At 40.2% G+C, this 14,636-nt stretch overlaps 1 protein-coding gene across 2 annotated transcripts in view; it reads right to left on the reverse strand.

Annotated features, from left to right (window-relative positions):
• The window catches only part of LOC124621997 (protein fem-1 homolog CG6966), a 130,558-nt gene that overhangs the window by 9,908 nt on the left and 106,014 nt on the right, over positions 1-14,636 (reverse strand). For both annotated transcript variants that reach the window (XM_047147542.1, XM_047147543.1), the window contains exons 6-7: positions 3,405-3,684; positions 1,023-1,366 (exon numbers count right to left, since the gene is read on the reverse strand). In XM_047147542.1, the coding sequence (XP_047003498.1) occupies positions 1,023-1,366; positions 3,405-3,684 (624 nt within the window). The remainder of the gene's footprint in view (positions 1-1,022; positions 1,367-3,404; positions 3,685-14,636) is intronic.

Consider the following 14,636-nt stretch of genomic DNA (forward strand, 5'->3'; position numbering starts at 1 on the left):
CTGGTATAGATCAGAAGTGTTATGCCACCAAAATTGGTGCCAGAGACAGGGATTCGTGCGGCACTGTTTTGGATATCTTGTCCAAAAATTACCTTAAGCAGATAGATAGAGAACCAACTCATGAGAGTAACATCTTAGACCTCCTGGCAACACACACACCTCAACTTATCGAATCAGTTAACAGAAGGAAGGTATCAGTGATCATTACGCTGTGACAGCATCTATGAAGACAGGTCCCATAGAGAATTGATGAATGGTGCAGGCTCTGGCAGTTGACCCTGAACATAAATAAATGTAACATATTGCGCATACTGTACAGTTACACTATTGATGACAGGTGGATACAGCGTCTGCCGTAAACTATGTAGGCGTAACTATCCAGAGCAGGCTTTGGTGGAATGACTACATAAAACAAATAGTGGGAAAAGTGGACACCATACTCAGATTCATCAGACGAATCATAAGGAAATGTAACTCATCCATGAAAGAAGTGGCTTATAAGGCACTTGTTCATCTGATTCTTGAGTACTGTTCATCTATCTGGGATCCCTATCAGGTAGGACTGATAGAGGAGATGGAGAAGATTCAATGAAGAGTGACATTTCGTCAAGGGAGTGTTTATCTGGTGAGAGCGCGTTACAGAGATGCTACACAAACTCCACTGGCAGACATTACAAGAGAGGCCTTGTGCATCAGGGAGAGATTTACTATTGAAATTTCGGGACAGCCCCCCGCCCACGCCATACACACACACACACACACACACACACACACACACACATATATATATATATATAGTGATACCAAAAGTACTCTCAACCATTCACCATTAGGTGGCTTGCGGAGTATGATTTACACGTAGATACCCAATCACAGATTCTTCCTTCAAATATCCTGTTATTTCCCTTTCATAGAGGTTAACAACAGTCCATTTCTAACATGACATGTCATTTTCTTCTTGAAAGAAGAATAATTACACACCAAACAACTCTCAACAAATAAGAAGAGTCATGGTTACCTACCTGTAAACAGTGCAGTGAAGTTCAAATGTACGAGCCTCATCAAGTCCTGGCAAAAGACGTGCCAGCAAACATGCAAGCTGCAGGGCAACAACAACAGCTCGACGTAATTGAAGGGTTTCTCGTTCACCAACAGCTGCTGCTGGCATGCGATCCAGTTGAGTTGAGCCAGCCTCTACCTCTCTCACTGCCTTCCGAAGTACATCTAGCACTTCTTCAAATGATGCTTCAGGAACTCTCCTACCACGTGCTGCTGGTCGGCCCTGCTCTCCAGCCATGAAAGCAAACAGCTCAGCGAATGACGACAGTGAGCTCTGGGTCATCTGATTCAAGGGATCCAGCATTCTCTGCAAAGTACAGTTCTACAATGAGGTAACAGACACACAACTTTGCATCAAATGTCAAGGAATACACTGTAAGTGAACTAATTTTGAAATATCAGAAATATTCTTTTCTTTATTGTATATTTTGTCCATTGCTTTATTTAAATATGAATACCGATAAATACGAAAGGAAGCAGGAGGGGCAGGAGCTTATAACTCATTTTATGTCCAATGGAACATTATGTAAGAAAGCAAAGATTGACGTTGGTAAGACAGACATACATACATACATACACCTCAATAAAACATCCTCAGTGCTACCATTTATCTACGAATGTTAATAAAATTTAGACATTACAAAATAAAGCATACCACTTTTAGAAAGAAGATCTTCAGTCTAACACTTCTGATAAATCATATGTTCGAGTTTGCACATGTAATAAGCTCCACAAAATACAGTGAAAAGTCATAACCACCAAGTTCAGACTTGGTAAAAAAAGCTACAGATCCTGCTAGTGTACGTAGGAGCGGTATACTTTGAACTGAAGTATGGAGCAGATACTTCTGCTGCAATATCATTGATCATATGAGACAGTGGCGGCTAGTGCAAAATTTTACCAGTCTGCTCCAATGTGGTGGGTCGTAGCCTTTAGGTTTACAAGGATAGTAATCTTAATTAAACTGATTACAATAATTTTATGTATTTATTAAATCAAGCTGTTTAAATATATTTAAATTTTATAATTGATTATTTAATACATAATTGATTGTGTAACAGTGCGAGGAATAAAATACAAAATGACGGCAACAATGGGAATCAAACAAGAATTGACAGACTGCCAGTGCAAGCACTTTACCAATGGGCTACAGGAACTGATGTGTGTATCAGTGTTTGAGAACTAATATCCTACACTTCTAGAACTTAAGCACTATTCATGTGTTTACGCATCCTGTTTCACCGACCTCACTGCTACGGACAAGTTATTTCCATATCTCAGTGAATAAAAAACTTTTAAGTGTTTATCATAAGATATAAACATCTCTCTGCATGTTACCATTTGCAAAATACCTCCTTTCAATATCTGAAACTGTTTATAAAATATGATGGTTGTTATGACTACATGATGCACAGGGACAGAAATGGGCACATTGGGAGTGACCAACCAACACATCTAAAACTCAGTATCTTGAGAATGAAATGAGTTATCATTCTGCTCTCAGTTTCAGATAAAATTTCGATATCTTATCTACATTTCAAACTTAGTAATTTGTTTTTCTCTCTGCAAACTCTTTAAAATTTTCTGCGATACTCCACTTAATTTGATTTGGCACAGTAACTATGACAAATAAGGAAAAGAAATTCAGCCCTTGAGCAAAGAAGTGCAAAAACCAATTTTTTTCACTGAATAGTTTACCTAAAATCGGATAATACATATTTCATAGCATATGGAATGTCTTCTCTCAGTAGAGATAGCTGCATTAGGCATAGTTTACACACACTTGCATAGTACATAACATGAGCTTCACAATAAGATCAATCAGTTATCTATTTCACTGGCACTGGCACCAACAATAATGCTCTGGACAGCTAGGAATTAAAAGTTCGTTTTGATAAACTTTACAAAGATATCAAAGTGCACAAAATCAGCTACCTATTGCTGACAATGAATTTCTGTCTGGGATTTATGCAAAACAATTTACAGATCATATACCATAATTTTTGGGTTTTTAACCAGGTTGGCACATAGCTCGACACCTGGATTTACACTTGTTATAAAGTTTATTTGCTTTACCTTCAACTTATGTAACTGAACTGTTATCAGATCAATCTTTGAATATGAGGATCCACACAAATGAAAGTTTGAACAAGTAATTATCAAAATAATGTCTCCTCACGGACTCAAATCAATTATCGCAAAATAAATGCATACTATACTTCAAACTATTACTTACAATGCTCTGTATCAAAAGAGTAACGCCATTCAACAAAACTAGGAATTAGTTGCTCTGGCCATCACAATTACACAGCAATAGTTACATAGAAAACGCTGAAAAACATCACCTGCTGCATGTCTAAAGCATAGTTCCAAAGGGCAATGCAGCGTGAAAATTTTCCTGCATCAGCATAGACAGCTCCTCTGTAGCGCACATAGTAACTTGTGTCTGGATGTGCAGGGCCAAGTATGCGCTCACGAATCACTAGTGCCTGCATTCTCATTTCATCTGGGTCTGCAAGGAGTTCCTCTAAAGTCTCGTGATCTGTCACCTCTCGAGCATGATCATATGCAGCAACTGTCACTACTTGCACAGGCTTAGGAAGAGGTGGTTCTCCCTGAGGAAACCTGCAAGAACATGTCATAACTGAAAGCATTCCACGACCAGTAAAACATCAGACTACATCCCATTATTAAACTGAACAAAATAATTATTCATTTTGGTTTCAGACTAGTTAATAAGGGGCATAGCTTATAAACTGAAATCAAGTCTTTCATTATATATGAAAATTATATATTTTAAGCACATATTGCAACTAAGTCTCATCCCTTTGACACAAAAGGTATCAGCAAAAAATGAATGTGGATAATACTAACACAAATTACAGGGTAGAGATGGAAAAACACACATCTTCCATAACATGACTTCTGAACACAGGAGAGAATGAATAGAAAGGACGGAAATCTAGTACATCAGCATAAAAAATTGGAATATTTCACTCCCTCCTTACAAGCAAAGCTATTTTGTTAAGAGCATGGTTATACAGATCAAAACTGTATATACACTGAAGCATATGATAATATGAAATGAAGTGAGTTAATGACAAGCATTGCAAAAGGGCAATAAATTCAATCTAGAATGAATTTTTGCTCCTTAGTAGTGTGCACTGACCTAGGCTTCCCACAAGATATACGAGAGAACTTCTGTGAAGTTTGGGAGATAGGGAAACTGGTACAGGTGGAAGCAAACCTTTGTGAATGCGTCATAAGCGGCCTGAATAGTTGAGTCAGCAGAATATTTACCCATGAGAAGTAAGGGTTACAGGTTAGAGTTCCTGTCTGAGGAAGGAGAGCTATGTAAGCCAACCACTGAAAAAGGCACCAGGACTGATGGTTCAAGATAAGCATAAGAATGAAAGAACACAAAAAAGGGAGAACAAGCAAATACTATATGTTATGAAATATGTTGTTTCGGTCAGCTGTCTGAAGACAGGTTTGGTGTAGCTGTCCACACTAGTGCATCACGTACAAACCACTTCATTTCCATACAGCTGCTACAATTTACATTCACCTGAAACTGCTTACTATAGCTTACTTGATCTCCCTCTACAATTTTATTCCCTCTACACTTCCTTCTATTCCTAAATAGACGATACCTTGGTGCCTCGACATGCGTCCAATCAAGTGGTCCCTTCCTTTATGGTAGTTGGACCGTAAGTCCCCCACCTCACTTCAGTTCAATTCAATGCAATTCAGTACTTTAAGCTGGGGTCAACCCACTGATATCACAATGCAAATTTGAGTGTTAACTGCACAACCCTGATGTTCGTATATTCACACATTAATTTATTTTTAATTCAAAATTGCAACATCAGGTCACCTACATATTTGTTGGCCAAATACCTGACGGGAATATTAAGTCCTTATGTGGGTAAATGCCCTCATCACATCCGTAATTCCGTGGATTTTGTCAAACGCCTTGATAGCTTCAGGTTGGATGAGTCAGATATCATGGTGAGTTTTGACATCGTTTCCTTGTTCACGAGGGTACCCCTGCGAGAGTCACTAGAATTGATTAGTCAGAAGTTTGACGAGAAGACCACAGAACTTTTTAGGCATGTCTTGACTTCCACATATTTTCTTTTTAATGGAGAATACTACGAACAAACAGAGGGAGTCGCCATGGGTAGCCCACTCTCACCGGTGGTAGCAAATTTGTACATGGAGAACTTCGAGGAGGAAGACCTGTCGTCATCCGAATGGAAACCTACTTGCTTTTTCCGTTACGTGGACGACACGTTCATCATCTGGCCACATGGTATGGATAAACTCCTTGACTTCCTTACACATCTAAACTCCATACACCCCAACATCAAATTCACTACAGAGACTAAAATGCAGGGTAAATTACCTTTCCTTGACGTCTTGGTCAAGAGAAGGGCTGATGGCACCCTAGGTCATGGGGTGTATCGGAAGACAACGCACACTGGTCTGTATTTGCACGCAGACAGCTGCCACCACCCTTCACAGAGGAATGGGGTACTTAAAACTCTAGTACATAGGGCACGCACTATCTCTGACGCAGAGAGTCTACCCCTGGAATTGGAACATCTGAGAACTGTATTTCGAAAAAATGGGTACCCTGAGTGGCAGATTCAACGTGCTCTCCGCCCAACCACTACAGCACAACCTGTAGAGATGGATGAAATCACGAGGGAGGAGGTAGGCACTGCGTTTATTCCTTATACAGGCGCACTCTCAAGGAAAATCGCCTCCATTTTGAAGAAACACCGGGTCGGAACTGTGTTTTGTTCTCCAAATAAAACTCGTGCACTGGTGGGGAGTGCCAAAGATGACCTCGGTTTGAGGAAGGCCGGCGTGTACCAGATTCCGTGTCAATGTGGCAAGTCGTATATTGGTCAGACAATGCCGTGAACACCAGAGGCACACTCGACTGATGTATCCAAGCAAGTTGGCGGTCGCTGAACATTGTTTGTCAGAAAATCACACTATGGAGTATGAACGCACGAGGATTCTGGTACAGACGTCAAGATACTGGGACAGCGTTGTTAGAGGGGCCATCGAAATTCGCACCAATGACAACCTCATAAACCGTGACTGTGGCTGTGGCTATAATCTTAGCAAGGCTTGGGAACCAGTGATTGGGTCCGGAGGGTATTTAAATCAACCGCCGCCGCGACCGAACCCAGTTCCTCCTGAGCAGCCATAGCGTACAGATCTCCATGCCGGCACGTTCACAGGCGCTCAGTCCATCAGTTCACCTGATGATGGCGACATGTATGATCGCCGAAATATTGTGCCCATTGGGCACTGTAGACCGGCAGTACACCCGTGCATATTTTGATTATCAAATACGCCGGGAGAAACTCAAGAATCACATCTTACAGTTTAGTGAATCACATCACTATTTTGAATTTTAAGAAACATATTGGTATATTTATAACAAAATATTAAATTTTCTAGCCTTCAAAGATTATATAGGCACATTAAATTATAACATTACTGCCACAAAAATCCTTGCACTCAGATAAGTTGACAAACAGTTTTGTTTCAATACTTTGCGAGACTATGAACGTCAAGATGTTTACTCAATATCATAATCGTCTACCCCTTGTCCGCCCTGATAGCTGATTGCTCAGCGTGACGGAAAGGAGCTCGAGTTCGATTCCCAACTGGGTCTGAGATTTTCTTCACTCAGGGGCTGGGTGTCGTCGTCGTCTATCCATTGGGAGACCCAAGCCACAAGACATGATCTGTAACATTTTTTTTTCAATAGTTTGGAATCTTTCTACCCTTAACCGTATTTTCCACTTTCAGGAAGAGAAAATGAACGTGACCATTAAGAATTTACTTTCTCGGAAATTTCATTTTTAAGTGTCATTAGAGACAATATTAATTTTACCAATAAAATACCTAAACCTTCTTTTGATAGGAAATTCCACTAATGGCAAAATCATTTTTATTGAATTCATGGACATCTTTATCCTTTTCCTCCTCCATTCTTTCATTTTCAATTGAACTTGTGCTGTTCTACATCCCCGTTAGATGTTCTGGATACAGAGTCAGAATCACAATATAACGACTCCCTGCTTTCTGCACAGTCACTATCACTTTCATTGAAGTCACTGACAGAAATACCTTTTCCTAGAGTCCAAGAGCTTTGCTTTGCTTCGCTCAGCATTCCTTTTGTTTCATTGCAGTGAACCTCTTTCAATTGCATTTCAAATATGTGTGTTTTTTCTGGGATCTGTGAAATAACTAGTGGGGCAAAAAGAAAAAATCCTGCTTTTCTGGGCCCTGATATAACATCATATTTAGAAGCAATGGCTATATTTTTAAAGGCTCCTTTCAACAACCTAGGAAATTTAGATTTTTCTACCACCCCTCTATTCTTCCTTTTCCAGTCATCTAGCCCGTTTCTCCAGGCCAGTTTTTTGAGGTCTAAAAATGGGCACCTCACGTGGCTGACACAAATTAGGTGGCAGAGATACAAACTGAATGTCATGTTCTTGGCATACTTTAATCATGTTAAGTGACAGATGACTCAAGAGATCATTACCTATCATCATTTTCAGTCCCTCTAAATGCTGGACATAAGGCAAGACAATTACAATGCAGCACAATTCAAAACACTGTTAGGTCAAGCCAATCACTTCAATTTTTATTATAAGCTGCACCGATTAAACCACCTCCTGTGCAAGTATAGTAGGGATGTTTTGCCCACTATGTAGGATGGGAGGATTGTGCCATCTGCAACTGCTGCTTCACTAATTACTTCCAATTGTCCAGGATCATCACAGATAATATTCTTGTTACAGTTTATAATGTTGGAGGGAGGGACACCATTCAATGACCCCTCAAGGTTCTTAAAACAATCACTCACTATTACCTGACATAACTGCCACCCTTGCCCTCTTTGCATTTTCACTTGCTCTTGCCATCATTTCTCATTTCTTTTCGAATAACATTTTACCCACCTATGATCAAGTTGATCATCATGAAATCTTTTTTTCAATATGTTCTGCTTGATTAAGATATGACTGTACAGTGTCCCTAAAATCACAATTCCTAAAATCACAATTCCTAAAAGGAAACCCCATTTCGTGTAATGCAATGTTCCTTCAACCAGATTTTTTACTTACTATTTGCTAACAATGTTTGGCCATCTATTTTATATTTGCGTATGTTCTTGAGTATGTCATTGTCTTTTAAGGAACTATATGTTGTCCTGACACTGAATGCTCAATTTTTCTGATTTAGCAGTCTTCAGAACATTTGGAAGAAATTTTGGGTTGTAGTTGGACTTCTATCTGATTCACCCTACAAAAATGCGGTTTCGTAATGAAGCACACATAATGTCTCAGGGGTGTTAACAATAAACAAAAAAATGAAACAGTAGCACTTAAAATGTTCATATGCAAGTAAAAGTATTACAACTTACCAATTACGCACAGGAAGTACCCGATGCCAGCAGAAGTTTTCTTACTGATGTACCTTATGGCAGTAGTTCAAGTATTCTTGGAGGTCCAGTGTGGGCTGTAATTCTCGTATGGCAGCTAAAGCTGATGGATATGTCAGTGTTGTAATGTGGAACCAATTTATGCTGGAAAAAAATTGCTTCCAATTTTGGCCACCAGGTGCAAATCTGGCACTGTACAGTATCTATCTCCAGTGCTCATACTGAACAAATAGTGTAAGTAGTGGTTAATAATAAAACTACTTTCTCACTTGTGTCATTTTTTCTGCCCATGTCCCATTCCTAATCCATTACAAATGGAAACATTTCTATTCATTTTTCTTACAATCACAGTTCCTGATTTGTACCTGGTGGGATAAGTTGGAACAATTTTTTTTCCAGCTTAAATTGGTTCTGCATTAACACACTAGAATATCTACCAAGTTTCGTTGCTGTACAATAATTACAGCCCATACTGGGCCTTGTTGCGTAACTGCACTTTAATTTTAACCATGTGGCATTTACTTCACGAGTGCAGCACATGAATTGCACATCTATTGACTATGCCATTTGCTGGTCCCATACTTTCCAACACACCATTTTTATTGACAAACCAGTCAGGAATTTGCAATAATGGTCAGCTGCAGTGTTCTTGGTAAGATGTCACAGTCGGATACTTGACTGTTAAAGAATTGGTTTATCAGATTTACACCATCAGATTCACCTCATTTTACAGTACGACTTCATTGCTTATCCAATTTACCCATCTAATCTGCAGCTTTCTACTGGAGCAGAACATACTAAAGCTTCTATTCTCTTCTTATTCGAACTATTTACCATCCACATTTCACTTCTACTCAGGACAACACTCCAGATAAATATCTTCCGAAATTACTAACTAACAAATTTATATTCGATGTTAACAAATAGGTATTTCAGCAATGTTTTTGTCGCTGCTGACAGTCTGCAATTTTTATCCTCTCTATTTCAATCATCATCAGTCACGTTTCTGCTCAAATAGCAAAACTCATCTACTACTTTTAGTGTCATATTTTCTTATCTAATTCCCACAGCATCACCTGATTTAATTTGGCTACATTACATTGCCCATGTATTACTTTTGTTGATATTACTCTCACAACCTGTTTTTAAAATAGTTCCCATTTCACTCATTGGATGTTCCAAGTTCTTTGTCATCTTTAACAGAACAATTAAACCACTTCGAAACCCAAACGTTAGTGCTACTGCCTTCCGTGCAGAAGGACCTGCATTCAATTTACAGTACCATCTCAGGTTCTTTATTCTGTGGAAGGGAGGTCTTTGGATGCAGTCCATTCAGCCTTTTGAGGCCAGTTGAGGAGCTGCTAGAATAAAGCAGATGCACCATCAAGATTCTTGCAACAGGCTGATCACATGCCCTATGATCATAGATCACTACTCATACTGCTTTGTATGCAGTAGTTCGCCAGTCAGAAGATGCCCAAGGGTTAACCCGTGAGTGGTGTTTAAGTTTCAATATCACTGGCGAACACCAACTTTATTTCTTATTCTTGAACTTCAATTTCATTTGCAAATTTCTTCTTCATTTACTTTAGTGCTTGCTCTATGAACAGACATAATAAAGTAGTGAATATGCTACAGCCCTGTGTCACGCCCTTTATGACTACTCCCTTTCTTTTATGTCTTGTGCCTCTTAACTGCAGTCTGGTTTCTGTACAAGTTATACATGATCTTTCGCTCCTCGAATTTTATCCCTGATATCTTCAGAATTCTACAGAGTGTATTCTTGTCAACACTATCAAAAGATCTTTTTCCCCTTCTAAATCTACAAAAGCTATAAATGTTTGTTGCAATTTTTTTTTTTTTCCTACCTTCAGAGATAAGCTTTACGGTCAGCATATCTCTGTGTATTCCTACATGTCTCAAGAAGCTAAACAGGTATTCCCCAGGTCATCATCTGTCATTTCAACCTTTCGTAAGTAGTTCACTGTAATATTCTATAGCCATGACTTGTTAACTGGACAGTTTAGTACTGCTCAGATCTGTCAGCATCTGCCTTCTTCAGAATTGGGATAGTTATATCTGTTTTGAAATTTGAGTATTATTTCCTTGGTTCTCCCAAGAACCCAAACAATTCTGGAGAAATACTGTCCACTTCATGTGCTTTGTTTGTTTCAGCTCAAATCTTTAATTGCTGCGTTAAATTCTTATCACTTCACTTCCTCTTCTCTCTCCTTCTGTATATTCCTTGGATCATTCTGGCTGTAACAACAACAACTGTACATATAATAATTTTTTCTTCTGATTTTCAATAAATTAGTGTAAGCGATGTTCTGATTTCATTTCTTTTTTTATTTTCATGTCATTAAGTTAAAGAAACTGTAAACAATTTTCGATGTGAATATTAATGTTTATGTCAAATTGCAAGCAATATTATAACAAAATGGAAATGTAAGAAATGTTGAAACTGTTGTAAGATGTTAAAGTTGTAATTGTGCACCTGGTCCATACATAGGCAATGTATTAGGATACGTAGAATGCAAAACCTTTGGTGAATACCCTGTCTGTAGGGGAGCGGTAAAAGGTGGATGGCAGGCGAGCGCGGGAAAATGCACGCGGGCGCGGCACGGCATAACGGGCTCAGCAGTAGTAGTCGGAGTTGGGCATCGGTCTGAGAAACACGCTCTGGATCGAGGAGGCTCTCCTGGAAAACGTGATTTCATTGAGCCTCGGATGTGCCGTTTCCGACGACTATACAGCATGGCTATATTCCATAGGCACTAAATGGAAAAGTATTGCGACGTTAAGAAGAAGCAAAGTGCCAATACATCAAGAGCCATAGCTGTGATTGTATGTGTGATTGTATGTGTGCTTTGCACCTCGCCATCTCGCCGCCCACCAACCGCCGCATCGACACGAACAGGTTGAAACTTTTAGTACTGTATTCGTGTGGACCAGTGTTACTTTTGTTCCTGACTGTTCAATAACAACTTAACTTTTACCAGAACTGTCCTATCATTTAATTATCCTCATCACTAACCTAGACAGGGTCCTTTCCACATGTTGTGCAATCCGAGTGTCCCGAAATGAAGATTTAAAGTTTATGTTAATGATACTTACCTGCAGACCTATCTATGTTAGAATGATGTTTAAAGAACTTTGTTGTTAATGAATATATAGGTCTGACAAAGTTTGAAGATAATGTTGAAATTGGTTTAGTAATGAAGTTTAATTAATTTGAGACGAAAATAATGGTAGTTAAATGAACAGGAAATATGATAAAAAGAGTAGTAATTCATATATTGGAAATCTTGAGTGCTTAATGCTTTCAATAGATAATAGTTTCAATACAGTGATCATAACAGTTTCAGCCCCCCCCCCTTTTTTTTTTATTCATTTGAATTCTGAAGTGTTCTAAACTGATTAGAACAGTAAAGTTAAAGCCAATATGAAACCCAAAAGTTATCAGTGTTTTACATTTATCAAAATTGACACTGTATGTGTGTTTCGAAAGTGCTATTTCTAGGGTAACCTATGCCCGATTTTAATCAGATCAATAGACAGTACGAAGTTTGTAGTAAACATTATAGTGTTTTGTTGTGTATTTATGGCTTGTCCATGTTAGTACAGAAAGTGAAATTATTAGTTCAGTAGATTTTCTGGTTCTAAAAGTTACCACATTATGCAGTGTTATTACGTGTTGTTTTGTATGAAAGTACAGCAACTTGTACAGGGAAGAAACTCAGTTAATGCCTAATTAGGCTGGCGACCGTTTTATTAACAAATTGTTAGCATCTGCTGTGTTGTTTCTTGTCCGTCATAACGTGTAGTTGCACTTCAGGCTTGCTTGACACATCATTGTTGTTACTGAGTGGGTGAAAGTCTGATTTTACCTCCATTCTGGTACACGCGGTCAACATATATACCAAAATCCTTTCTTATAAGGTGAAGCCCGTCAACTTACCACAGTACAGGCTTTAATAAGTATCGTACGCAGTAGCGTAGTGTTACATGGCCTTTTTTAATTTACTTAGTGTTAGCTTCAGACTTCATATAACTTTAGACAGTTTGTCTGGCATTACTTCAATAATTACATCACCACCATCACCATCATCTGTGTGTGACTCGAATTTTATAAACGTTCCACGTGGGAAAAAATATATATAAAAACAAAGATGAGGTGACTTACCGAACGAAAGCGCTGGCAGGTCAATAGACACACAAACAAACACAAACATACACACAAAATTCTAGCTTTCGCAACCAACGGTTGCCTCATCAGGAAAGAGGGAAGGAGAGGGAAAGACGAAAGGATGTGGGCTTTAAGGGAGAGGGTAAGGAGTCATTCCAATCCCGGGAGCGGAAAGACTTACCTTAGGGGGAAAAAAGGACAGGTATACACTCTCTCTCTCTCTCTCTCACACACACACACACACACACACACACACACACATATCCATCCACACATACAGACACAAGCAGACATATTTAAAGACAAAGAGTTTGGGCAGAGATGTCAGTCGAGGTAGAAGTGTAGAGGCAAAGAAGTTGTTGAAAGACAGGTGAGGTATGAGTGGCGGCAACTTGAAATTAGCGGAGATTGAGGCCTGGCGGATAACGAGAAGAGAGGATATACTGAAGGGCAAGTTCCCATCTCCGGAGTTCGGATAGGTTGGTGTTGGTGGGAAGTATCCAGATAACCCGGACGGTGTAACACTGTGCCAAGATGTGCTGGCTGTGCACCAAGGCATGTTTAGCCACAGGGTGATCCTCATTACCAACAAACACTGTCTGCCTGTGTCCATTCATGCGAATGGACAGTTTGTTGCTGGTCATTCCCACATAGAATGCATCACAGTGTAGGCAGGTCAGTTGGTAAATCACGAGGGTGCTTTCACAGGTGGCTCTGCCTTTGATCGTGTACACCTTCCGGGTTACAGGACTGGAGTAGGTGGTGGTGGGAGGGTGCATGGGACAGGTTTTGCACCGGGGGCGGTTACAAGGATAGGAGCCAGAGGGTAGGGAAGGTGGTTTGGGGATTTCATAGGGATGAACTAACAGGTTACGAAGGTTAGGTGGACGGCGGAAAGACACTCTTGGCGGAGTGGGGAGGATTTCATGAAGGATGGATCTCATTTCAGGGCAGGATTTGTGGAAGTCGTATCCCTGCTGGAGAGCTACATTCAGAGTCTGGTCCAGTCCCGGAAAGTATCCTGTCACAAGTGGGGCACTTTTGTGGTTCTTCTGTGGGGGATTCTGGGTTTGAGGGGATGAGGAAGTGGCTCTGGTTATTTGCTTCTGTACCAGGTCGGGAGGGTAGTTGCGGGATGCGAAAGCTGTTGTCAGGTTGTTGGTGTAATGGTTCAGGGATTCCGGACTGGAGCAGATTCGTTTGCCACGAAGACCTAGGCTGTAGGGAAGGGACCGTTTGATGTGGAATGGGTGGCAGCTGTCATAATGGAGGTACTGTTGCTTGTTGGTGGGTTTGATGTGGACGGACGTGTGAAGTTGGCCATTGGACAGGTGGAGGTCAACGTCAAGGAAAGTGGCATGGGATTTGGAGTAGGACCAGGTGAATCTGATGGAAGCAAAGGAGTTGAGGTTGGAGAGGAAATTCTGGAGTTCTTCTTCACTGTGAGTCCAGATCATGAAGATGTCATCAATAAATCTGTACCAAACTTTGGGTTGGCAGACCTGGGTAACCAAGAAGGCTTCCTCTAAGTGACCCATGAATAGGTTGGCGTACGAAGGGGCCATCCTGGTACCCATGGCTGTTCCCTTTAATTGTTGGTATGTCTGGCCTTCAAAAGTGAAGAAGTTGTGGGTGAGGATGAAGCTGGCTAAGGTAATGAGGAAAGAGGTTTTAGGTAGGGTGGCAGGTGATCGGCGTGAAAGGAAATGCTCCATCGCAGCGAGGCCCTGGACGTGCGGAATATTTGTGTATAAGGAAGTGGCATCAATGGTTACAAGGATGGTTTCCGGGGGTAACAGATTGGGTAAGGATTCCAGTTTGAGGAAGTGGTTGGTGTCTTTGATGAAGGATGGGAGACTGCATGTAATGGGTTGAAGGTGTTGATCTACGTAGGCAGAGATACATTCTGTG

The sequence above is a fragment of the Schistocerca americana genome, chromosome 7 (genome assembly GCF_021461395.2).
Source record: "Schistocerca americana isolate TAMUIC-IGC-003095 chromosome 7, iqSchAmer2.1, whole genome shotgun sequence".
Classification (NCBI taxonomy): domain Eukaryota; kingdom Metazoa; phylum Arthropoda; class Insecta; order Orthoptera; family Acrididae; genus Schistocerca; species Schistocerca americana.